The sequence below is a fragment of the Micropterus dolomieu genome, linkage group LG09 (genome assembly GCF_021292245.1).
Source record: "Micropterus dolomieu isolate WLL.071019.BEF.003 ecotype Adirondacks linkage group LG09, ASM2129224v1, whole genome shotgun sequence".
NCBI lineage: Eukaryota > Metazoa > Chordata > Actinopteri > Centrarchiformes > Centrarchidae > Micropterus > Micropterus dolomieu.
This window is the reverse complement of record NC_060158.1, coordinates 25,933,926-25,960,706: the sequence shown is the minus strand read 5'-3', so window position 1 is coordinate 25,960,706 and position 26,781 is coordinate 25,933,926. Positions and strand designations below refer to the sequence as shown.

General features: G+C 42.3%; 1 protein-coding gene and 1 long non-coding RNA gene across 6 annotated transcripts in view; one reads left to right on the top strand and one right to left on the bottom strand.

Moving 5' to 3' along the window:
- hivep3a (HIVEP zinc finger 3a) overlaps positions 1-26,068 on the top strand; it is a 45,850-nt gene extending 19,782 nt beyond the window's left edge. The window contains exons 3-9 of one of the 3 annotated variants that reach the window (XM_046059520.1): positions 9,520-13,757; positions 14,286-14,479; positions 16,339-16,496; positions 16,598-16,633; positions 21,981-22,564; positions 24,791-25,246; positions 25,869-26,068. In XM_046059520.1, the coding sequence (XP_045915476.1) occupies positions 9,912-13,757; positions 14,286-14,479; positions 16,339-16,496; positions 16,598-16,633; positions 21,981-22,564; positions 24,791-25,246; positions 25,869-25,907 (5,313 nt within the window). In that variant the 5' untranslated portion in view covers positions 9,520-9,911 and the 3' untranslated portion in view covers positions 25,908-26,068. Of the gene's footprint in view, positions 1-5,967; positions 6,078-9,519; positions 13,758-14,285; positions 14,480-16,338; positions 16,497-16,597; positions 16,634-21,980; positions 22,565-24,790 lie in introns of those variants that run through there. The other 2 variants (XM_046059519.1, XM_046059518.1) reach the window with 2 other exon arrangements.
- LOC123977053 lies at positions 14,818-22,096 on the bottom strand. Of its 3 annotated transcripts, none has more exons than XR_006826522.1 (3): positions 21,972-22,096; positions 15,598-15,724; positions 14,818-15,509 (listed from the first exon to the last, which is right to left on the bottom strand). It is a non-coding gene; the product is annotated as an uncharacterized LOC123977053 (long non-coding RNA). The 3 variants fall into 3 exon arrangements; XR_006826521.1 differs by lacking the exon at positions 21,972-22,096 and adding an exon at positions 20,572-20,636; XR_006826523.1 differs by lacking the exon at positions 21,972-22,096 and adding an exon at positions 18,793-18,816.
- Positions 26,069-26,781: the final 713 nt, after the last annotated feature.

Here is a 26,781-nt window from a genome sequence, read left to right as displayed (position 1 = left end):
GGGTTTCTCAAATGCATGCAGATGTTCCAAAAACAAAAGGACATTTATTATTGTAGTTTAGTTCACTGATTTGGCCTGTTACAGCAACAGCTGTGGTTATGACACACAGCTCACAGAGGCAATTAAGGTACTTAACCGTCTTCTTCTCTGCAGCTCAGTCAAATCTGAGCACACACGATACACATCATATTTGTAATTTACACTTCCAATGTTACTTACACTTTCCAAGGATATATTATCTCTGGTGTCCATCGTAAATAAACATCTATAAATTTGCTTAGAAATCATAGAAAAAAACATGCTCCTTATGATTCCAGAATTATTCTGGTGACATCCATGGGTACATTGCAAACAGGAACTGCTAACAGTTAATTCAGCACACATTTATTGTCTTTGATTTGTCAGTTGTCTCGACTTTGTCTGAGGGGAGGCCCACAGTGTCGGACTCTGAAATCCCCTGCGTAAGATCATCGCTGTGTGATAAATGCACATGTTTTTCAGACTTCACGTCCCTAGTTTGTAACAGGTTTTCTGTAATATTTTTTTCGTTTTCCAAGCCGAGATACTCAGGTAGGGCTGGGGCGACTCATTAATGTCATCAATTACGAATATACATCAAAATGCATAATGTGCGTCGGCGTGTGGCAATGAAGTGCTGCTTCCTGTCAAAGCAGGGATTCCCCTGGAGAACAAGCTGCAGCTGAAAAACCTTGCCTTACCAATATGATCATCTAACGTTTGGGAGTGTTTTAGACCCCACAATGTGGTGCTCTGTAAGCTTTGCATATTAGAAATGGCTTATGACATCTGTACAACTGCTACACACCAACACCGGTGAAACGATATCATCCCGGTGCACTTTGTCAAGACGGCAGCAAGACAGCAGAGCAGTTCCTGTTGATTAGGATTATCAACATGAGGAAGGTGTTTCTTATAGTGGTAGTTCAAATTTATTTCCTCCCCATGTTAAAAGTCATTTCTGCACCGCTGCTGTTAAGGAAACCTATTGTTACACCATGAGTCTCCTAACATTTGACTACCATTACTGTTCACTATAATGGCTACGTGTTAGTGAGAAAATGTCTTGAACTAATGTTACTGACTGTTGTTGGAGTCTGTGTTTCAGTTATTTTCTTTGCCAGTGAATATCTTACTGGGCAATACTTCAGAGATCAGATAAATCCATGGCATAACCAAGTTTTATGTCAAGTACTTTTACTAAAAAAAATACAAGGGGTGTGAAGAGATCTTGTGAAATTATCATAGAAGACGCCTCTGCCACTTTTGAATAGTTTTTGTGGCAGCATTTTGGCTTCCCGGTGCAAACAATAAACGCCGACAGAGTGACAGACACGAACAAATGCACATTGTTATGCATTTTGTGACTTCAGCCGAATAAAAGACTATTTTTCCAGTCATATATTTCGTCATTGAAGATTTCTAAGCTAAGTGTATCGTCACACCCCTAAAAATACTGATTCTCCAGTTCAGGGAAAGGACATAAAGTGTTTAAATTAATCTGTGTCAAAGCAGTTCTTTTAATTTGAGGTCCAGTATTTTTCTGATACGGCATCTGACAAATATGACCTTATTATTATTAATATCATAATACAACAGTGATGTGGAAATTAGATTTTAAATTACGCCTCTGTTGTCATTATTCTGGATTATGCTAAAATATATATACTTTTTTTAATATTTAGAGACAAGTTTTTAAATTAATTTCCAATACATTTATTGCTATATTTATTGAATAATAATAATCTTTACAGTAATCACTAAATTACTTGTTTTGTAATTGACTAGACAAATCGGAAAAAGAATCGTTTGATTAATTGATTTAAAAGAAATCATTGCACCCCTATATTCAGGTGATGTCAGTTATTTTCTCAGTCAGACAAACCAATGACAAACCAATAATAATAATGTAGATCACTTTTACAAATTACCCAAAATGAAAACACAAGGCTTTACTGAAAAGCTGTGTTGGAAGACGTGAAGTGTCTGGCCTGTTATAACTGTAACCTTCCATAAACAATGATTTTTACATGCAATGCTTTTGCCTTGTTGCCAGTGGTAAATAAAAAGATTAAGTAGGATCCAAAAACTACAAAATAAACAAAACCCTTTCAATTTCAGAAAAGCATTAGTGTGTGCTTTTTTTCACTTAAAGGACCCGTTCTTCTTAGCCACAGGTTTATGTCAGCTTTAAAAGCAGGATAAACCTTATTCTGCAAATAAAATGGTGGCTAAACTGAAAATTTGGCAGCTTCTCCCTCTATATCTGCTTCTTTAAAAATAGCCCATCATTTCTATTCAGCCACTGCTAAATGTTAATGTATTGTATAGCTTGAGGTACAAAATGAATTCAGTGTTCGGTTAGCGAAGAGAGGACAGTATTGTGAGACCTTATCTTTTGTTTCCATCCCGTGCTCACCCTACATTCCTAACAAAAAGAAATATTCCTGTTGAGGAAATGTGTTTGGTAGCCTTATGTTCACACTGTGACAAGGCCATCCAGACAAGCCCCAGCTGCACAGAGGCAAAGCTCCCCTGTGGAAGGGGACAACACTGGCAGCTCTGTCACCTCCTGAAAGGCTGACAAGTGGAGTAAGACCGATTTACTGAGCCAATATTAGTCTTCATGTCATACTCAAATAATAACCAAAAACCACCTTTATTTTCAGCAGATTTAGGCCTCAATAAACAGTAATTTCTCATAAATGGAATGTTATTTCTAAGAAATAACGAAAGTAACCTCTGCCTTGCCTTTCAAAATGTGTTGCCATGAACCACAGTGTTCATTCTGCTGCTTGCATTAAATTGTGATAAAATTTGTCTGTATCATTTATTTTGATTAGAAAATGTTTCTACCAAATTGCTGAGTAGTGTTCAACCAGTATGGGTTTTTCAATAGCCGATACGATATATTTATCTCACCTGATGATTATATAAGTTATCTTGCTAGTAGCAAGAAAGCAATGAATGTTAGCTAGCATTACCGCGCTAACATGTTGCCGACGTATATTGTGCGAGACGAGAGATGTAGTTCATTGAACAGGTTTTGCACAAAACGACATGTAACTTTACTGTTCTATGACAAACTGCGACTTTCTTGACTTGCAAAATTAATTTCAAATTGACCAACATCATGTGTGTAATTCAGGGCTCAATTCTAACAGGATAAAAAGATAAGTTCTCTCTCGCCATTGACTACCGTGCTTTTTTTTTTCCGAAGTAAGGTCCCATGGGCCGGAAGCAGAAGCGTGTGACTTAGGCGCTCAATTAATCCAGCGCCAGCTGCATGTGTAAAATACAGCGGCTGTGGATGAGAGGAGAGGTGACTGCTGGAAGTCCACACGTCGTATTTAAGTTGATGTTCTGCTTGCTCAACAGTTGTTTGATAAATGGCTATTAAAACACATTTGGAAAAGATTTGAAAGTTTGTTTCCAATTCTGATCATTTTAGCGCTGGTGATTTTCCTTTGGCACTCGCTAAAATAGTGTTGTAGTACTCGAGACCGGTCTTGGTCTCGTCTCGGTCTCGACTGCATTTCTACTCGGTCTTGTCTCGGTCTCTGACATTGAGGACTCGGGATCTTATTTCAAGACCAGTCAAGACCATAACTTTGGGAATATCAATAAATTGCTTTTGCATTGTCTGATTTGTTAACATCCTAACTTTGATTGGAAGTAAAACTTATTGTTTCAAATGCAACTAATAACCCTAATTAAACATGTGTTGTTCCCGTTAACAACTGTCACCCCTCCCCACGATGCTTACGTTGATTTCAGCTCTTAGTGTTTGTGTGTGGGTGTTTTAATGGGAATGTGGATCTTTCCGATCACTTTGAGAAGTACCTATGATCTTGTTCCACATTTTATTGAATGCCATGCAATGCAGGGAACTGGTCTTGGTCTTGACTCGGTCTCACCCTCCCTTGGTCTTGTTTTCGACTTCTCTCAGCCCCTAAAAGTCTTGGTCTTGTCTTGGTCTCGATAAACTCTGGTCTTGGTCTTGACTTGGTCTTGGTTTGGGCGGTCTTGACTACAACACTACGCTAAAACCTCTCTGGGGGGCGTCAAAAATTTCTCTATGCAGGAAAAACCCTGTAACATGCTGTGATTGCTAAAAGAAGCTAGTATGACATTAGCTGCTAACATATAAAGGGAGCATTCATATTTCCACTTTCCCTGCAACACAAAAGTAGCCATTCTTAACTTGTTGTGGCCAGTAGCTAGTGTAAAATTAGCAACTAACTCTAACTAATGCAGGAACACTTATTGTAAATATTACTGTGTCTTGCTACAATATTAGCCACAGCTGGTTGTTGTGTTGGCTGCAGTCGTGAAGCTGGATAGTGCATGCCGCCTTTATGTCATACCGTACAGACTCTGTTAGCCTCCGAGCGATTCCAAGTAGGAAATATCAAGAATTTCTGATAGCTACAATATTTTCCACAGGCAGAAACAAGTGGCAAAGTTACTGCAAAGCATCCATCGATGGCAGTTACATCCCAGTAAAATTCCAACACAATTAATTCAGCATATACTTATTTCTATTTAACTAGTTTGGATAAAGAACACGCAAGCCTCCATTCTTGCTGCTCTTTCATACTGGCATGAATGCCGGATTAGTTTTTGGGGAGTTGGACCTTAAATGCAGTCTAGCAATGAACACAGGATATTTTAGGAAGGCGAGGTTTCCATCCAAATTTATTGCAATCGCAATAAAAGCGGCCAAAAAAAATGCACATATTAGGAGATGAATGAAAACTGAATCAAAGTAATGTGGAAAACGTGATGAAAATATGGCATTCATGTGTGTTTCATGTATTAAAATATGCCACAATTTTTCATTTCTCCAGGGGAGTAGAAGCTTTATTGGACATTTAAGCCACATGCTTCAAGGAATGCGTTATATATATTCTGTTTTCATTGCACTTTGTCACATTTTGTTTCAGCCCAGCATAACAACTTTTTGAAATTATATCCAACAAGATGGTGACGAAGTGACTGTTAAAAGAGCTGCCTCAGGGGTGACTTTTAGGGTCAGGTATTGGTCAAAATCTGGCTATCAGCAGCCTTAATCCAGATTTTTTACCATCAGAGCTGGGCGTCATATGCCACTTTCAAATTTGGAGCCCTAGTCACAAGTGCTCTCTGTTGCTTGGTTCAGGATGGACAACCTGGGCTCTCTTCCACTCCCCTCTCAACTTCCCCTTTTCACGCCCGGCCAGATGAGCGGCTGACCGCCTGCCTTCATCCCACCGGCTGGTATTCCCTCAATGCTCCACATGTCTTTCAGCCAGCTGAAAAAAATTCAGTTGGCAGAGGGGGGGACCATGGCAAAGAAGAGCGGAGAGTGATGTCAGAGCTGCCTGGACCCGTTTCAGCCGGACCCCTGGCTGGAGCATGAGCGCTGTGCTGTGGTGTGTGGACATTCTCCAGAGCTGCTCTTAAAAACTGAATCCCTGTGCCTTTTTTTTTTCTCCACGCGGGTCCTTATATGTTTTCAAATTTTCCAGGGTTTTCTCAAAATGCAGCAGGAATCGCAATAGCCGCCTATCCTGGAAAATGAGACCTGAATGGAGAAATTGTGTTTTAAAAATATAAAGTAACCCCCGCCACCCCCACTCCCAGTCAAATTAAAACACCGTCCACTCACCCTGCCCCGCTACCTCTCACCGCTTTGCCAGCTGTGCTGCCCGAGACTGCTGCCAAAAGAAACACAAGCTTACGTCAACTTCCAAATAAGGAGCTGCTACTTCACTTTGACCTGAAAGAGAAACACTCTGGGGGGGGGGGGGGTATGAAAGTGGTAGAGAGAGACAGGGTAGAGAGAGACAGGGAGAGAGTGTCCCCTCCTCCTCATTCATACGCATGATATACTCAGCTACCTGTTTGTTAGCCCAGTGCACGTAGAGCGGAGACTCGATTACCCCTCTCACTCCCACCGTCACTCTCATTCATCCTTTCTCTCACTCTCTCTCTCCTTCCCTTCACCTCTCTCTGGCTCTCTCTGCTCTCCCGTTTCCACTCATTCACAATCGGAGGACAACACCACCTGCTACCAGGTAAAGAGAGAGAGAAAAAAGCCGTTGATATCCTTTTCGTCATCTGCTGTGATTTTGATATGTGTGTGAGGTGATGTGAGTGACGTGATGTGAGGACCGGGGGATTTTCTCCATTCATGTCTTTGTTATTGCAAGAGGCTGCTTCATCAGTGAGTGGTGGAAAGAAACAAGACTCATTTGTGGAATCATACTCTGAGCAAACAGACATTTGAATTGAAAATTTTTGCTGTTTGAAACATATTCAGACAGCGCAGCTTCTGCTGTGTGTGTGTGTGTCTGTGTGTGTGTATCTGTGTGTCTGTGTGTGAATCAAGGAGAGGGAGAGTGCATATAGTGAGTGGTTCGTGGGCTGTGTATGTATTAATGCTCACAGCTCAGCCTGGGAGTGAATGAGCTCCCTGTGTTGTTCATGCAACCCTCCTATGCTTGGCATGTCCTTCTGTGGACTAGGGAGCGCTCCCGAGATTCACACACACACCAAACACACACACGCACACAGAGGAATGGTTGTATATGCACTGACTCCCAGAGGGCTCTCCTCCGTCCCTAGAGAGCGCCGCTATCAGGCTGCAGATGAAGCTGCGCTTTCTGACTTGACAGCATTGCTAATGCTCAGCTGACGCTGTGGTCAACAGATGAGGGCACTCACGGTGTCACTTAGTTCAGATGAGTCTGCAAAATGATGATTTAAGATGACAGTGAATTAAGTCCAGATTAGCATGCCGTTTTCATTGTGTTTCATCATAAAATGAAATACCTACTTTTTGCCTCCACATGCTGATGCTTTGATTGTCATTGTTTTAGTTGGATCCTGATTTTAGTAATCGCTTATTCAAGCCAGCATACATATTATTACAAATAAATCTGTTGTATTTGCCTTTTGGAATACTGTACTGTTTTCACATAGAATCTTTTTTAGAACAAGCTTAATAGGAAAAAAAGAAGGGTTTAAAATTGTTTATGTGGTTGACTTGTTTATAATAATGTAGCTTAGTATTTGATGGAGACTGGTCCAGTATTCTTTGCCATCCCCGTGTACAGTATGCACTTTCCTTTCTGGAGGAGTATCAGTGTGGTATGACTTCAAGACTCCCAAAGTATTGATTTTCTTTTGAGATGTGTAGCGTTCTCTCCTCAAAAAGCCGTAGCTTCTAGGAGGGAGGCACCTTCGCCTGCCTCGCTCTCTCCCTCTCTCTGTAGTCGGTGAGGATGCTGGAAGATAAATTTAGCCCTCCAGCTCTCCTTCCATCTGCTACCACATGGTTTAGGGCCGTTACCATAGGAACCACCGCTGGGTGCCCATTAGTGTGAGAAGAGGAAATTGACAAGATTTTTAAAAAGCCATTATACAATATTCTCTTTCAGCGTGGTGTGTGAATGGACGCAGCATTTCACAAACTGATATAAGAGAGTTTTGTTTTTTTTACTTGAGGTGATCTGTTTCAGTACCTGCAGATTTTGAGTATACTCTGCAGAGTCCTACAGAACTGTATGCTCACACTGCAAATATGTACACTGTAACCAGTAGACAAACATCAGAGATTACTTTTATATTGTGTCATTATAAATTGTCGTTTACAGATTTTTTGGGAATTGCACTAAATACAGTATATTTTTTTTTTTTTGTACCTTGCAATAAGGTGTGCCAGTTCCATGAACTTGGTATTGTGCACCCTGACTCACTGGTATGGCTTATTGAAACACTGTGGAGTTCCCCTTTAAGGGGATGTGTTGATTTCTGCAGGACGTTGATATTCAGTTTCTACTAAATGTGCAGTGTTTGCCCCATCAAACAGCTGTGTGACTTTAACACTGAGAAAATGACACCTAGACGTGTGTTTTCTAGCAGAAAATCACAGAGGCTGAGAACCAACAGGATTCGTGTGGAGAGAAGGGCTGACGTGAAAACGAAACTGCCTTCTAGGTTCATTTGCACCATGAGAGGTGCAAATGAACAGTCTCCAGTTAGCTCTGGAATAAGTGTGACACGTGCAAGTGTAACTGAGTAGATGCATGCTTTTAAAAAATGCCATTTGGTTTTAGTTGCCACTTCTGTACTGCAAAGTGCTCCATCTGAAATGTATTTCACTCTAGTCATCGTCACCCTCATGCAGAGTCTGCAGGTGCTCTGAACGTCTCACAGTCTGAACTCTGAGGCGTTATTTTCAGCAAGATGACTGGAAGACTGCTGCAAAAGCTCTTTATCCAGTCCCACTACCTGTCTGACCTACATTTAGCACTTACTAGTCTCACTGCAAGAGATTTAGGCCCACGACATCTGAATGGTCTTCTGCACAGTACTGATATAATATAAAGAAAAGTAATCTTGATTCAATATTCACCCACTACTGGCATGTATACTCTTCCCACAAGTTAAGCCAAAGATGGTTATCAACCTGTTATCAGTAATTTGGATATAATCCAGCATCTTTGCCGTCTTCCACCAGAATGTGGGTGTAGAAACCAGCTGGTCAGTGCGTGGGATGCCTTGTTTACTGTTTCAGTGTGCTGGCACAAAAAAACATTGGGAGATTTTTTCAGTATGTCCACTGATTCACCTTGTGTATTCACTCACAGCTATCCGTTGTCTTCATTTGGCTTGGACTTCAAAGTATCTAAAAGCACAGATAATCAGATGAAATGATCCATGATCCATATGCTATAAAGTAATGAAACAGGCAGAGCCATTCACAAGCGCTCTGTACTGTGGCACTGTCTGATGATCCTGATTTTCAAGGAAGTGTGGTCTGATACTGGAAAACATAGCATGTCAAATATGCAGCATTAATTAGAGCATGTTGAGACATGCTGCAGGTTCACATGCCACAGTCAATGAGTTAATCCCACTAATAAATTTTGCAAAGAAAACTTCAAGCAAGGCGATTTCATTAAGAAAAAAGTGATTTCATGGCAACACACTTTAATATGAGTAACTCCTCAACCATGGCGAGGCTCTTGCCTAGTGAAAATGACAAACTCTTCTTTGTGTAGTATTTTGTATTTGCTCTATCTTGCAGCAGAAAGATCTGACTCATTTTACGGGAGTGGGTGGGATATGTAACGCTAAATATTGTTTTCCACTGCTTTGAAATAAGTAATGCATGGCTGATTAGAAATCATTGACAAATTCAAATCATGCAGTTATTGGAATGTTCCTGTCACAGTCATTGGACATATTGCCTCTCTCTGGGAATCAATATTTTTGACATGCTGCATGTTGATATATTTTGATGGAAAAATATTACATAAACCATTCTAATTTAAAAGTATTGAACAGCCAAGGGACAGTCAAAGTGGTATGTTATGACACATACATTGATTATGTAACACATGAAACATAAAAAGCCAGATTTGACAAGCGGAGGGTCAGAGGGTTGAATTGAATTAAATTGATTGTGTTGAATTGTATGCACTATTCTATGTGAGTTGTCTCTCTTCACAGATCTTTATGTTGAGAAGACCTTGCAAAGGATCATATATTCAGCTGAGTCAACTGAGCATCGGAGTGTGTAGCAGCAAGACTGGCTGAGTTCTTCATGATGGCATTCTTTAGGTCGGCATGGCAGAGGACTTCCTCCACAGCACATGATATATCACAGCTGCATTCTTTGATGCCGCCGTTCTACATTTGATGACAACATTCTGCAGTTAAGCAATATAGTATCAGCAAAACAAGTGAAAAATATGAAGCCTGACAGTCAACAAAAGTGGATATAATTTGATAGGTTTCACTCACATTAAAGTCATTAGTCAGTTAATGATTTGGCTGGAACTCCGTAGCCTGGCTCAGGCAGACATATCCCACTTGTCTACCTGAGGCTTTCCTCCCATTTTATGGAGGCCTTGCATAGTCGCCTGTCGACTGGGGAGCAGTCCGGAGGTCAAGAGCTTTGTCAACTAGAGTCTCCTCATAGAGGCCCACGTAAGTCTCCCTCCAAGCCCCGTCAGCAACAGCAAACTGGCTCCCCGAAGCCCCATGGCACACAAAAGCAGGCCAAACAGTCCAGAAGACCGCATCCTGAGCGTAAACGTCTCAGGCACCAGCGGCAGAGCATTGACTCGAATACATCGCCGGAACACAAACATGAGACAACAAAACCAACTACAGCTTCTAGTTTATCCCCGGGAGTCCTACCTTCCTCCGTAGGTGGCACCACCCAGTCTAAACCAGAAACGCAGGAGGGAACCCCAAAACAGAAACGCGAGCGTAAGCCGCAGAGACCAGGCAAATATGTCTGCACTTACTGTGGTCGTGCATGTGCAAAGCCTAGTGTCCTACAGAAACATATTCGCTCCCACACAGGTGAAAGACCCTATCCCTGTGCCCCATGTGGCTTCTCTTTTAAGACCAAGAGTAACCTGTACAAACATCGCAAATCACATACACACAGGGTGAAGGCAGGTCTGGTACTTGGGGAGCCGAAATCTTTAGAGGAGCAAGTCACTGAGTCAGAAGATGAAAGTAGACAGCGATCAGCATCTTCCCATACAGAAAGACAAGGCAGTGAAGCCTCAATCAAAAGTCATGAAACAGACAGGGCCAAAGATTGCACTGGAGGAAACGATGACTCCTACGCAGTGAAAAAGAGACTGGCTCTGCGTCTGAGTAGAGGAAAACATGGTCCTCGAGATTTATCTGATGAAAAGACCTCATCTCTAATTTTAGGGAGTAAAGGCAGCACAGAATCTGGCTATTTCTCTCGTTCTGAGAGCACTGAGCAATCACAGGACAGCCCCCCAAATACAAGTGCCAAAAGCTATGCTGAGATCATCCTGGGAAAGTATGGACGTCTCGGACACCTGCAGAGGATGTCTCGGCATCATAACCAGCAGCCCTCTGGTCCAGAGGACAAAAGCATCCCGTTTACAGTCCCCAAGAAGCAGGTCATTGACCATATCACCAAACTCATAACTATCAACGAGGCGGTGGTGGACACCAGTAAAATCGACAGTGTTAAACCAAGGAGATTCTCACTCTCCAGAAAGAATAGTTCAGAATCTCAAAAAAGTTCATCTGTGAAAGAGCCGCTTATTCATAGCCCTAAAGCTGGAGATCTGGGCTATAAAAACAGTGGCTCTATCACCATGGGAGTTCCATGTGAAAAATTTCATCATCCATCGCTAAACGTGGAGCAGCCAGCTGGCCAAACATCCACGGCCCCTCTGGTGAGAAGTCACTCAATGCCATCTGCAGCTAGTTCATTTGACGCCTCCGGCGTTGGCCCCAGTAAATTCCGTCTAAGTCAGTCCTTTGATGAACGACAGCCTTCCGAAACGCAGGCATCCCGTCGTTATGGGATGCTACGACGTCAGCCAGCTATTGAAATCCCACTTGGTGCCGAACTTACAAAAGAGGAACATGAGGTTTCTCATTCATTTTACCTTGACAGCGTAACCACTGTGCCTGACCACAAGCAAAGTCAACCTCAGCCATATGAGTGTGAGGCCTGTGGCACTGGATGCAAAGATTGGGAAGGTTATAAGAAACACAAGCAAAGCTTGTGCTTAGCACATCATCCCAGAAATGAGGTGGTAATTAGTCAAATGGAGTGCTCACAGTTAATTAACCATGCAGTCAGAGCAGGAGCTTCAGCAGTGCGCAAGAGAAGGAAAGAGGAGAGTTTTGAATTTGATGACCCGTCTTCTCCTTCATTACCCTCTGACCTTTTGTCAGGACAGTGTAAAGATGAAAACAATGCAGCTTATGAGGGCCCCAGGAGACCTACACTGCAAACCTGTTCAGTAATTCAACATACTAGTTCATTTGAAAAACAAGAATCTTTGTGCAGTGAGAATCAAAGCACTGAGGCAACAAGAAACTCTCCACCTGATGAAGAATATCAACTGGTGCCTCAGAAACAACCCCAGCAACAGTCGACAAAACTAACAACCCGAAAGCTGGTCCGCCAACACAGTGTGCTTGTTCCAGAAATACTGGTCACAGAGGATTCCAACATGAGCACCTCGATAGAGCCAGCCTCCACAGCAAAACATTCAGAGAAACCTGATGAATTTCAGTGGCCACAGAGAAGCCCCTCTCTGGCCCAGCTCCCTATTGAAAAGCTTCCTCCAAAGAAGAAGCGCTTACGTCTAGCTGAGGTTGCCCAGTCCTCCGGAGAATCTAGTTATGACTCCATCTCCCTTCCCCGCAGCCCTAGTCAGGACAGTTGTGCATCTTATGCATCCAGTCGTTCCACATCCTTTGAAGAGTCAAATAGGCCAGACATGGAAATAGCAACATCAACACCACTGAGAAGATCAAGAGCTCCTCACATGTTGACTGTGCCTGGGGTGCATCAGCACAGAGAGATGAGGCGCTCAGCATCTGAGCAGGCGCCTCATGACCCACAACCAAGTGTCCTAATGGCTGAGACCCGCAGCAAGTCTTTTGACTACAGTTGTTTGTCCCCTGAGCGCTCTGCAGTTGGCTGGAGGGAAAGAAGAAAATGTCTCCTCATGAGACACACTGCTATCAGAGATCCAGATGAGGAGGAGGAGGAGCAATGTGCCATAGCGGGCCGTAGTCCTGAACATGTCAGCACATCTTCTCATGCAAACCCAACTGCTGTGTACTGCAGTAAGTCCCCTACTCCTCCTTTATCAGGTGACACAGTCTTGCATAATCCAGTGAAATTACAATGCAAAGAGATCTTCTCTCAGTGGAAACTCAGTCAAAACATTCAGTTAACAGGCAGCACAGAACCCTCCCTTACTCACTGCCCATCTGCAGATCCTGTAAAAGAAGAGGTCTCACACATCCACACAGGGCAGCCCCCTCCTCAAGCACCACAGCCCTATACTCCACATGGACCATCAGGGGCCGCCAGAGCTCGCTACCTCCCCATGTCTACAGGGCTAAAGCTAGAGATTCCCTTACTACATAATGATTATTCAGAGGTTCGAGTGAGTCAGTCCCAGATCAAGCACTCTGTCCCTCACATCACTACTAGTCTGGAATTACTAACCCCAGTCACATCTCCGGCAGTAGCAGTGCGTCTCCAAACAGACACCCTGACCCTAGCATGTGCCATATACACCACATTATCTCAGTCCACCTCCCAGGGGCTCCAGGAGAAGGTTGATGCTGTTTCACACAATGTAGGTATTCCAACAGCTCAAAACAGAAAGGATTGGAACACAAATCCAGACCTTCAGTTGTGGTCTGACAATGGCCTGAGGATATCAGGCTCTGGGGGCAACAAGCGCATGCTTTCCCCTTCAAACAGCATAGAGATCCCCCCTGAGTCACAGCAGCAACAGAAACGAGTCAAAGAAGAAGAGGAGAGGGAGGTGGCATTTGTGGACAAGGCATTGGTGGACACCTGCAATCAGGAAATCAAAGGGGAGAATCAGTCATGTCTACCCAGTGTTTGTTCTTCCAACACACATGTTGAACCGTCGTTCCCCAGTCTGCTGTCCAGCACCTGTAATAGCTGGTGCTATTTGAACTACATTAAACCAAACCCTTCTACTCTGGATGAACAGAGGCCCTCAGTGTATTCATCTTGGTCCACTAGCGGCTATGACCCCAACCCACCTGGCCTTTCCAGCAAGACAGCTCTCTCTCTGCTGCACTGTAAGCAGAGGCTCAGTCCCTCCATCTACACCATATCCCCCATGTCAGACAGGACGGCTGAGTCAATGGAGCACGAGGACAACAAAAGACCATACTCCACGGAGGTAATTACAACACTAACCACTGATTACAACTGTCCTGTAAATCTGTAAGATGCACTGTATGTAAAAATTGACCACCACAAGAGAATTTCAGTCTGGGAGAGGGTAAATGATACACTATACAGCCAAGAAAGGGTGTGAGTCACATTTGAAACTGAGATACAACAATTAAATGGTAGGTGTCCAAAGTTAAGGAATCTTGTAGAGCCATTACCAAGGTTAAATTGATCCATGGGTCTTCCTGGCATGCTCGGTAGGTTAGCATATTAGCATAGAGTATGAGGTGTGGCAAAGGGTGGCAATTAGTTAGCCTCTATCCCTAAAAAGTTTGCTTTGCTCACACTTTGCTAAAAAAATATATGTTGATGACCTGAGTACAAAAGTCTTTACAATGACACCCAAAAGAAAAAAAACATTGTTGCTTTAACAAATGCTATTAAACACAACGTTCAATGTGAATTCCCAATTTTTGTCTCCCTGGGCATGCTGGAGCAGAGTTGGTGAATTTGCCCGTGTCTTTTTCGAGTGTAGGTCTACAACAGCGAGTCGTACTGTAGAGACCTTGAGAGAAGAGGGAAGGGACAGCAGTCAGCAGATGACAACTTGCCAAACAGAAAAGATGAGAGGAAGGAAGAGAAGGAGGAGGAGGAGGAGGAGGAGGAGGAGGAAGTACAGTCATGCTCCAGAAATAAACAACCTCCCGAAGTTTGGACCTCTGAGAGAGGGTGAGTATGAACCTACGACGGCTTAGCACTGTGTAAGATGCATCAAGTTGACATATTGTATAGATTTACAGCTTTCAGTCTGATGTACCTCATTACTTATGTACCTCATTAGTGTTGAGGGCTTGCTTTACATATTGTGGTATGTTGTGGAAACTGTTGTCTGTCCGCCTTGTTGGAGAGGCTAAGGCTTGGCTGTCTGCACCAACAGAGCCCGTCTGTTGAGGGGCTGAAGCCAGGAAACTACTTAGCTTCCTTTGCTCCTGCAGAGATTCATTTACACCAACCATCACAGCCATTCACATGGAGCGGCAGCACGTTTTATTCTCTTAGACTGACACCAAAGGAATGGGTAGAAAATAGACAGTACATACAGTGCATACATCGCATTAGTCATTAAAGGGAGCCTGGCATATGGAATGGAATAAAGCATGGGATGGGTTAACAATTTGTGAAGTCTGACCTAAAGCAATAGTCAGGTGCACATATGAACATCGAAGCAGCTTTTGCTTTCTGTAATGGGCAGATGTCATTGCCATTGAAAGTAATTGTTTCTGATTGGCTAGCAGGTGTCATTACAACTGCATTGCAGGACACCTTAAATAAACATCCAACAGCTTTACCACTGTTCTAAATCAGTTTACAATAAAGTTTATTAAATGGTATATTAAAATGAGAGAAACCATAGCACCAATACATAGCACTGTTACAGACCTGAGGTGTCCTTATGTAGGACATGATGCCACTCTGCTGTGTTTTTTTGTCCCAGCATCAGGGTTCAGGACACTTTGCTGTGTATTGTCCCTAAACCTGACACGCTCAGTACTTCTGATACCCATCAGAAATGAAAACTGCTTTGATGCAGGGGAGTGCAGATCTGGCATGTGCCATCTGTGTGTCTCGTTTTGGTTTGGGAGTGTGTCTGTGAACAAATCCCTGGTGTGACTCATGTTGACGCTCATCACAGCCTTCCTAAAAGAGTGAGTCATCCTCACGCCTGCTCGCTTTCTCCTTCCCTGTCGGTTCAGTCTTTCTGGGGGACAAAAAGACAAAACTGAGGTAGCGAGGTAGTCCAGCAGTGCCATTATTTCTTGTTGGCATGGGGGGGATGGTAAGGGCACCTGGACTCAAATCTTGGGTGTAAATATGTGCTGCATGAGAGTGTTTCACTTTCATTAACTTGAAGGTTTCTCAGCACTGTAAAAGCCACCGTTTATGATATGTGCAGAGGTTATCCAGCAGTGAGGCCTGTAGTGAAAATAGAAGAAAAAACAGCCGATTATAATCAGAACCATTGTTTGACATGGGAATGTGTTTTCATTTTATGTGTTTTTTCATTTTTATTTGGAGCAGCAGCTGGTCTGGGCCAGGGTTTCCCTCCCTCTCTGGCCTGTTTTTATTGGCTGGCTGCACCAAAACCCGGACCTTGGGCCACATTGTAGGCTCCCCCTTGTTTGGACTCGGTGGTGGTGTGAGGTGTGAGCTGGGTTCTAAGGCAGTGGGAGGGGGCCGGGGGGGGTGGTGGTCTGGTTTTGGCTTATGAAAGCTGCTCTGTTGAAGCTGAAGTGGGTGCCTCGCTGAGGGACCCTCAGTGTACATGGAGGGGTGGACCCCGCGCCCAGCTGCCACAGTGTGAGCTCCCTGTGTAGTAGAGGCCTAACAGATAGCGTACTTACACTGGATAAATACAGGCACTAAAAAGCTGCTTACAGGTGCTGAAGGGCCCGCAGCCTATCTGTCAGCTTCTGTTACACTCATATTGATTGTGACTATCATCCTGAGAGGAGCAGCATCAATAGACAACTGACATGGAAATGCTCTGAGGACGAAACTGAAACCTCTTGCTCTCTTCACACCTACAGATCAAATGAGAAGTATGCTATCATTCATGGTGGAGGTGGAAGGAAGTGTCAAAGTGAGGACTGTGGATTCCTCCTTAAAAATACCAGTGTGCTGCAAAAGTGCACCCATCGCATCACAGAATCCCCGCCATACAACTGCGTTTCACTCAAAGCCAAAGGTAAGGATAGACAATGATGTAAAAAAAAAAGATAGTAGTTTGTTACGGCTATGTTCACTGTGCATCCAGTGTGAGCTCAGCCTTTCTTTTGTCTTTTACAGGAAACCTCACTGACCACCTGAGATCTGAGGCAGAAGGTATGTTATGTTGTTCATTTTTGCTTGAGTGCCAGTGCTGATATTTTTGGATTGAATATACTAATAACCATTATTTTGCTCTTTTTGTTATGCTAAAAATATTATTAAAACACGGTCACTGAATTTTTAGGTGCATGTTTTTGACCGATAAAAACAGATCTGATTTGTAAAATTACATGTCCTGATTTTGCCAAATTAGCTTACCATTAGCACCCATATTAGTTTTTATATCACATTAACTGCGAGCAACCAAACAAAAGGTTACAAAGCTAACTACAACTCTGAGAAACTTTCTTCTCTACAGCATCGACCAATATTTACTAAGGGTGCTCCGATCGTAATCGGACGATAATGGCTTCAACTAGTTTGATCGGTGGTCTCTAAAAAGGCCAATCAGAAAGTCCTTTTTTAGACAGGAAGCGATTGATGATCCCAGTTAATCATTTACATGAGGGTTGAGCTGCAATCAGACAAGCGGAGCAACAAGCAAGAGCAATCATGTGAAACTGTCGCGGTCGTGCTCATCTCACGCCCACGCCACCTGCTACCAGAGTTTAATTGTCTTGACCCACAGCTCATCAGGCAGAGAGAGAGAGACTGATCTTTCACTGTGAGTTTACTGATGTAAAGAGAGGCGTCACTCAATCAGCTGACTGCTTCTCTCTCCGTTTTCGTTTTATGAGGGAGACCTTTTTCTACGTTCCCACCTCCGTCCAGATTACAAAGGCGAATCTGAAGATGTTTGTTTGAAAACGCCGCTGACCCGGTGGGAAAGAATGGAGGACTTCATAAAACGATGACACGGACGCTCACATTTGGCTTTCTGATTCGGTCTTATCAGTCATGCAAAGCAAAAAAACAATGCTACTGACAGTTTTAGTTTCAGTATTTTTATTCAAATATAACACTTGTACTGTGCATCTCGCCGTATTCACTTTGCAACGACTCCGAGTCTGTTTTCCGCTGCCACAGCCTCTCTGTACTCCCGTGTTACTTTCAGACCATCTGCTTCATGTTGAGGCTACACCGGCACGCGCATCCCCAGAGTACGTGAACGGCCAACTAGATCTGTGTTTTTAGTCGTTTTAATAGACAGAGATCAACTCTGATACGCAGCTACACCACTGCTGTGGACTGAGATCATATTCATTGTAAACCTGTGCCTGTAGTCGTGTGGATGTCAGCTAATACCCCCAGTATAATGTGGAATTAACATTGTACTTTTATTTATTTAAATTTCCCTTATTTTAAAATTTCACAGATGATAGTTGACTCCTCTGTAGCCCACTCTCCCTCTCTCTTCTCCTCTCTCTACCCCCTAAAGCCTGCCAAAGCTTTCCAGAACAAAAAGCGGCTATTTCAGAGTTTATCATCGGCTCATGATGTCTGTGCTCCTTAATCTCCTAAATATTGTGGCTACAGCCTTTTTTGTTGCAGTTTTTATAGTTGAAGTAAATTTATAAATGCTGTTTGCTCTGTTTTTGTAGTTTATTCCACTGGAAAGCTATTTGTGAAGCTATAAGATGTTCGCAGTAACCAGGCAAAGGCTGCTATGGTTTAAGTCTCTTACACAGAGGGAGTGAAATTAGTTACCCATGTTTCCTGGCAATAAAATTAACAGTTGTCATTTCATGATACTTTATCATCTGTTAATTTTAATACTTAATACAATGTTTTTAGGACTAATTAAATACAGTATAATGTATAATTCTGCATGAAAAGGTCCTGATCGGAGCACCTCTAATATTTACATAGCATAGCTAATTAGATAACTTCTCCGCCCATACAGCACCAGGATCAGCTGTCAGCAGTCATACTGTTGTAGTCATGGTGACTGGTCAGAATGTGTTGGTAATTGTTAGGCCCCGTGTCCACCAAGGTGTTTTTTTCTGACGCCAGCGTCTTTTTTCAATTCATTCCAATGGGAGCGCCGTGTTTTTACTAGCTGGTAAAAACGCCGGCAGTGTGACGAGGCTGGGCGTCTTTTTCCGGTCGCCGAGAGTTGAAAATGTTCAACTTTGGGAAAAACGCTGCGCTCGCCACTGTCACTTTTTACCCAGCTGTCCAATCACAGTAGAGGGGGGGCGGGACAAACACCGCACCGAGCACATACGATCTTGAACGAAACGATGAACCTACTCGCCGAGGTGTTTCCTTACCCGCAAAATCTCATGAACCCACGTACTGAGAGTCTGTGCTCTCATTTTTCAGCCTTCTCTTCATGCCGAGCAAGGGCCACAGCAAGTAGGCCTACGTACTTTGTGGTGATATTTTTACATTCAGTAAAATTAAGTAGGCTACCCTACTTGCTCATAGCAACCACAGCGTCTCGAAAAAAAAAAAAACACTGCGCCTCCAAAACGCACCCTAGCGCTCCCTGCTAGGCGTTTTCAGCTGGCAAAAAAAGGCTTTGGTGGACACAGGCCCTTCCCAGCAAGCAATTTCACGGTTAAAAGACGTCCAATAGACGTCTAAACAGAGCCCAGACATCTAGGCTAAAACAGGTCTGAATTTGGGCTGTCAGTGAAAGTTTGGTAGACATCTAAACATAGCCCAAGACTAGTCTAGTCATCATTTAGACCACCATTGAACATATATATATATATACATATATACCTGTATTAGATGGTGAAAATGGGTCTAGGCTAAAACAAGGTTGAATTTGGGCTGTCAGTGAAAAGTTAATAGACGTCTAACCACAGCCCAAGAATAGACCAAATACATGCATTTAATATCTTGTTGATATTATTGACATTGCAAAAATAATGGGATATCAGCTATCTCACGTGCTGCCAGGGGAAAAACACACTTTTTATCATTTTTGACTTTTTTGACTTAAAGTGAACTACAAATAGCCGGTCTGTCTATGAGCTAAATCGTGTCTACGCACAGGCTGCGCGTAAATCATGTGTAAGAAATGAAACAAAAAACTTTGTAATCACTGTAGACCTTGCTTAAATGATGGAATATCATACACATTGCAAGTTATTTTGGCAATAACGTCATGTAACCACATGTAAAGTTATTGCGGCTAGAAGTGGGTTACTCATAGCCGGACTAAATTAGGTCTACCTAGACGGTGAAATGACGGCTGTTGCTTACTGGGTTAGGGCTGTCCCTGGATTTACATAGTCGAATCAGAATCGTCAAGTCCTGCACCGAATCTTCCACTATTAGGGGTCAGCTTTGGTAAATGTTTTATTATGTTTCAATAACATCATGATATTATAACAGAAGTGGTCGTGGTCAACAAAATTTCTAAAAGCAAAGTAGACCCACAGTGGGAGACTCATGTGGTTAGTTACACTTTTACATACAGTCTAGTTTCCGTGACATGAGCTTATTACTGTGAAACAAGCTGATTATTCAAGTATATCATTAATAAAATATATATTATATAGTTGGGTAAAAAAGTTTTATCTTAATTAATGTTGATATATCAGCTTCCAGACCAAAATACTAAAAATCAGCTGGTTTACTAAGGGTTTGTGGAGAATAAAAAAAAGGTAATAATTTAATAATCTGCATCATTGTACTGGTAAACTGACATCAGATCTCTTAAAGATTTTCACCACAGAAGCATCAAGCTGCTGCTGCAACACACAGTAAGCTGGCTGCGCTAGCTGTTAGCTGTAACTAGTTAACACAGAATGTACTATTTCGCCAAAGTGTTATTAAATTAAATTATGTCTTCATGTAGTTACACCTGCTATATGTTTACATTGTGCCTTGGTGGCCTTGATGGCTCAGATGTCACTCAGACATGTACAGTGTCACGCCCGCTCAAAGGCTTGGCAGCTAAGGAACATTTCTGATCTCTCCAAAGACCTCAGTGTTTCCCATTAATTAACGAGACCATAGCGGCCGGTCTAATTTGCTCCGCCATAGTTTCAAAATGAACCGGAAAATATTTTTACATCTCATAATATATTACCGACCTCTAACGTTGTAGGCGCTGCTCCACGCTACTGTAAGCTCAAACACGTTGGCCTCCGACTCGAGACAACCACTTTTCTTTTGAGGTAACTACGGTAACGTTACCGGCCTGTTTCTGTCACTCGTCTGTGAGAAGGCGATTAAGCTAGCCGCGCCTACATTTGGAGTGCAAACGTATTTAAGCATTTATGGTAAATCTACTGAAACGGACCAGTGCGAGCTGACAGACATGTTAGGGACTTTATCCTTTGTCTCTTTACAAAGACGAGTGTTGCAGTATGAGAGTCCTACCTGAGGAGAGGCTGTGACGTCTTCATGTTACACCGTACGAGAACCACATACAACATTATTTATCAAGTTCGGACTCTGGTTGGACTTAATGAATTTAGCACGAGGATTCACACAACACCCGGTTTTCAAAAAAAGGTGTCTATACAGCATGGAAATAAGATTAATTGGATTATATTCACAGAAAGTGTTAAACATATTACATGTGTCCAATAAAAGAAAAAAACAACAATAAAATGTTAGGGAAATTACTTATTCTATCTTCTATTCTTTGATTTAGGGTTTTTGGGAAAACATTAAAAAAAATTCTTGACTTTTGTTGCTGTTTCATCACCATTTATAGCTATACAATGGGTTTATGATCAAATTGTTGTTTACAAGCGTACCAAGTTCTTCATAGATAGCCTCTTAATTCTGCACCAAATTAATGCATTTAACTTTAAATTGTACAAAATTTTCTGACGGTCCATGCCCCCGGACCCCGCCGGTGAGAGGGTTTCAAGGCCCACCCACCATAGTCTATTAATATCCTGTGGGAAACACTGGACCTTATTTTATTCCTTTTCAGAAAAAAGTATTAATAGTAAATTTGACGTTCACTTTGCTGAGGATTTTGTCCACAAAAAGGGATCCATTTTGTGGTTGAGCTTCAACATTTCACATTTGTTTGAAGAGAAATGTAAACATTGGTTAGCAGCATATCAAGATGGAAGATATGTATATTTGCCATGAGAAACATGGGAGAGGCTCTTATACGTTACACCCAGGGACAATATGTACTCGGCTGGTACTAACTGGCCACAACACACCCCACCTGTGCCTGTACTCATAGTCATATTCATTCCTGGACATCTCCATACACTGGTGCAGTTAGGAAAGTTAAGACTTAAATAACACAATATGAAATTTAATTGGAAGTAAAATATTTGTGCTTGATGGGGCAAAAGAAATTGCCAAAACTAGGAAGAGATCTTTTTAGGAAGAGAGTTTTATGTAGAATAGATGACTTGATATTGAATTGTTTTAACTACAGAACGGAGTTTGTTGTTAGCGCAAGAAACCTGGAGAGAAAGTTATACAAAGAAAATGTGAAAATGAAAAAGTTTTTCTTTACCTGTCTTAGGTGTCTGTGAAGATAAACAAATAGATCATCAGTACTCTGATCAGGGGAAAAGACATGATGAGGAAGTCAATGCTAAGGAAGAGGACGACAGACGTGATGAAGACAGCAGGTCCGAGGCTCCTGAAAGCTCTCACGCCGCCTCCTCTGATAGCGAGAAACCTCATCCAGGAGGCCAGCCGATGGAGCCCGAACCCAGCCGGTCCGTCCCGCTTCCCTCTAAGGAGTCTACCCAGAAGAGCAATGCCAGCGCCAGGAGGGCCCTGTTCGCTCGCAGACGCCTTGACGCTTCAGCATCGGCGTCTTCAGGAGGCTCCCTTTCTCCAAGTTCTCGACCCCTGATTCCACGGAGGGAACCGTCACCCACGCCTCGCCAGTCCCCTGCTCCCCCTTCCTCCCTCTCACCATCCAGTTGTCATGTCTCCACCTCCGCTCTGAGACCAGGCTCCCCCGTTAGAGGTCTTTCTCCTGCAGTAGTTCAGTCCCATGGAACCGAGTCCTCGGGGCCTCCAGGCTCCCTGGCAGACACCTCTGCTCAGTCTCAAGCCTGTATTTACCCGAGACACCTACCAGCTACAGCAAGACTGGTGAGTCACAAAGACATGGTGACATAACATCTTTTGCAGCATTTTCAACAGTTACATCTAATCTAACCCAGGGATTGTGTTTTCTGTCTGAACCTGCCATGACGCTCTGTTTTTGCCGTGTGTATAATTACCGCTGGTCAAAACGTGGCTTTTGTTCAAACCGCCGTCTTCACTCACCTGTGACTTGATCCATCTCTGTTAGTTTAGCCTACAGTTTTAAATAAATCAGCTTTCGGCTCACAAAGCTAATCTTGTGTGGCTCAGTTTAATCCCAGTCAGTCAACATCTAGAACAAATATAGATAGGCTGGTACATACGAGGTTATTTTAAAGTCGTACATTTATTGGAAAAGGAAGGAAAGGCATCTCTCTTGTTTTATTTCACTCAAACCAAGCCTGCAGCTCCGAACCTTAAAATAATGCAGGAGAGCTCCCAAATAGGCACAACATGTTTTCCCTGGGTAGCCGCTGATAAAACCCAAAGCAGGCCGATCGTTAAATACCAACGATTGGAACCACATGTCGACGACGAAAACAACGTGGGTGAGTTTACGCTAATAAAATCAAATCAAAACATGACTACTCCAAACTTGTGGTTATGTCATGGAGTAACCTCACCACTTCTCCCTCACACTAATCGAGGTCTCATAGGAGTAGGTACTAACTCACATTTTCTAAAGGGTTGCTTTTTAACATCTGCACTCATTTCAGTTCACATGTTAGCTATATGTGTAAACTGGTTGTTATTTTTAAATGCCTAAATATTTGATTTACACGTGACTGTCTGTAGACCTTCTTCTGTGAAAAAAATATACCTCACTTGGCTTTCTTTATGTCCTTTCTCAGATAGATTTTCTTAATATGCATATTTTAGCATATTTCGTAATTATTTTGCACATCATTCTGTTAATAATACCTTAATTTACACTAGCGATATCAGCCCATTAACTTATCACAGATATATCACTACTACTCTGATTAGTAACAAGGTATTGCAGTACAAAAAAAAAAGATATTGTTGAGGTCACAACGCTGTCACGTAGTTTGTCCACCAGAGAGCACTAACAAGTTGATTTCAACTGTAAACGTCCCACCCAGTAGGCTACATATCTTGATCACATTTAATTTAATAAGAAAGTGTAAGGGAATATCATCAAAACTGTTTGCCTATGTTATGTTAAAAATACATACATTTACTAACATCATATTTTTATAGATACAGATTTATATCAATATCTGCTTCAAAAATAAATTATCGAGGCTCTAAGTTATACATTTCTGCTGTAAAATCCATGTGTAAAATGTTAAAGGCATGTTGGAATAGCCGTTTTTGGCTAGTTTTTAAAGGGAGACTATGAAACTTTTGAAAGAAGAAATAACACAGATGTTGAATTCAAAAGCAATAAAACACTCCCTTACTCAACTCAATACACTCAGCGGTTTTATTGCCACAGTTTATGTTAGCAAACTACATTGATAGACAAGAAGTAAAAGCACAGGCTGAATCAAAATATCTGACTCTGTAGATGGTACATTTGGACCACAAACTGTAAAATGTGTACAACTTGTAAAATAGAACACTTTAGTTAGAGGTTTGTTGCGTCACTGCAGCAAGGTGCACAGTTATGGTACTGGTTAGCAAAAACAAGATTTTCAAGGCCTCTTAAGACGCTCTTGAAAGTAACTGACTCAAGAGAATCACAGGAAATAAAGGGAGATTCAATTTACCATTATTTTGTAAGTGCCACTTGTGGCCACAGTGGCCCCGGTTTAGCAAAAGTTACACAGTCTCGCTTTGAAAGGGAATTAAGTAATGACTGAATCAACTGTCTGGTCCTCTGTAGTTAGCGTCAGCTGCTTACACAGCAGAGACAGCTTCTAGCTAATTAAACTGAGACCCAAAAGAAACATTTAGTCAAAATAGAACACATCAGCATGCTAATTATTATTATTATTTAATTAATTAATTAGCATGTGCTTGTATTGCTTGAGAATGAGGCTTTCCAACCTCCAAACATAAAATGTCTTCCACTGCTTTACCACTTTCACAGAAGGCTAAGTCATCTATGGTCATAGCTTGCCATGACACTTTAAAAATTATACTTATTGGCCCTTTAAATCTCCCTGATTGTCTTTTCTTTACTGTATCCTGTTCATTTTGCTGCTGTAGTGACCTAGTTTCCCCAGCAGAACTGTTAAGGTTTCATTTCATCTTGTTTTGTTGTAGTCTGTGGGTGAGGTTGGCCTGACCCATATCGCCCCACATCCCACGCGGCCTCGGGGAGCTCACAACCTCCTGAGTCACCTCCCTCTGCACTCCCAGCAGCCAGGCAGAGCCCCAGGCCACCTGATTCCCATCGGGGGGATACACATGATTCAGCCCAGGTCCCTCCTCCCTCTGTACAGCCTGGTGAGCAGCCCCACAGCGGCCACTGCTAACCCCGCAGGGTCAGGCACAACATGGAGACTAAGTGACGCTCCAAGGGGGAGGTTTTCTCTGCTGCAGCGCCAGGATACTCTCAAAGAGACGTCGCCCAGCAGCCGAGCCAGCCCACCGGGCCCCGAGGCGTTAGGGGGAACGCCCGGGAGCAGCCGATCAGACGCCCTATTGCACAGAAAGAGTCAAGGATGCTATGGCGTCCTACAACCATCGAGTCCTGGGACAGAGACGAGGCGTCTGGAGGTAAACACAAACGCACATGTTACAGAGAGGTGTGTTTACCCCGAGACCACCCAAGGCCAAAAAAAGGCTCCTTCCTCCCAGACACAACTCTGATAGGAGGAACAATCTGAAGGGACAGTGCAAAAGACTGAAAGTCTGAAAACCAGTCTGTTGTAAAAACACAGCACTGCTTCTGAATGACGCTATTATGTAATTATCTGAATAATATATATAGACACTATGTTAAATATGCAGTATGTTTTGTAAATCTTTTTTTACCCTCTTGTTTGATGTCATCGGTGTTAATTTATTTATGTGCTATTATGCAAATTCTGTACTATATGCAAAAGCAGCTGGAATGAAAATAGACAAAGTTTTAATCCGTTTCCTTATGAACCCCTTTGACAGCTCTGATATACTATTGCTGTGTTAATGTACTGTATTACCAAAATGGATATAGAAAGGTACTACAAATATTTATTCACCCGACCAGTATTTTGAAGTGCAATTTAATGTCAAGATTGTGGTTTGAAATGTCATTCTTAAAGGCTGTGATTATTATTTGTCAGTTTTGTTGTTGTTGTTGCTGTTGTCTTGTTCAAAGAAGCAGGGTTACGATCACCTCCTTTTCTAATGTCTTTAGGGAAAGAAGTTTCAGATCAAGACATTTGGAGTGCACTGACAAATAATTTGATATCCAGAGGAAACCTGTTTCACGAACATGGTAGCTACGGTACCGTTTTTTTCATAAACAGATACATGTATTTTTGTGTTGTTGCTTTTATAAATGATACAATCACTCTGTCATTTTCATGTTTGCCATTAAACTTCTCATTTTTACAGATTTATATTAAAACTGTGCTCCGTGTGCGTTTTTTGAGTTAGATAGTGGTCTTCTTTTCAAATGCTAAGTAATGCCATGCAAGTACTTTTGGTCCTATTTGCTCATGTTTTCTGGGATTTAACACAGCAACGATAATTTACATTTTAGGAAACAACAACAATTCAACAGCAATGTGTCTCTCCAGAAACAACATCCTTGTACCAGGACTAGTGAGCGAGCCAGCTCACTTTGGGATTAACCCTGGCTTTTTGGTCTAACAAAGATAGCTTGAGTTTACACTTGAGTTCAGTTGCCATGGAAACTAACGTGCTATTTCATAAAGCATGATTACAAGTTTAGACTGGGTTATTTCAGAGACAAGTTCTTCTACAATTCAAAATGCTATTTTAAAAAGTGCTGCTTTCCCTCCCTTTTGCCCACTGACCGTTGTGCAGCTCAACAGCAGCTGAGGAGGAACGTGGAATTACTGAGTCAAGCTTTAACTCTTCAACTTAACCTTTAACTCCTACTCCTGTTAGCACACAATGATAATGGGATTACAGCGAATGATGAATTCAAAATTATGATGTATTTCCAAAGGAGGAGTGCTGTGATTAGAAGCAATATGATCATTCATCATAGAAAACCTTGTTAGAAAGAACTCATAAACAAAATAAGAAAGGAAATATTCCCACACCTAATTTCCTTTATCAAACAGAAAGATACATCCGTA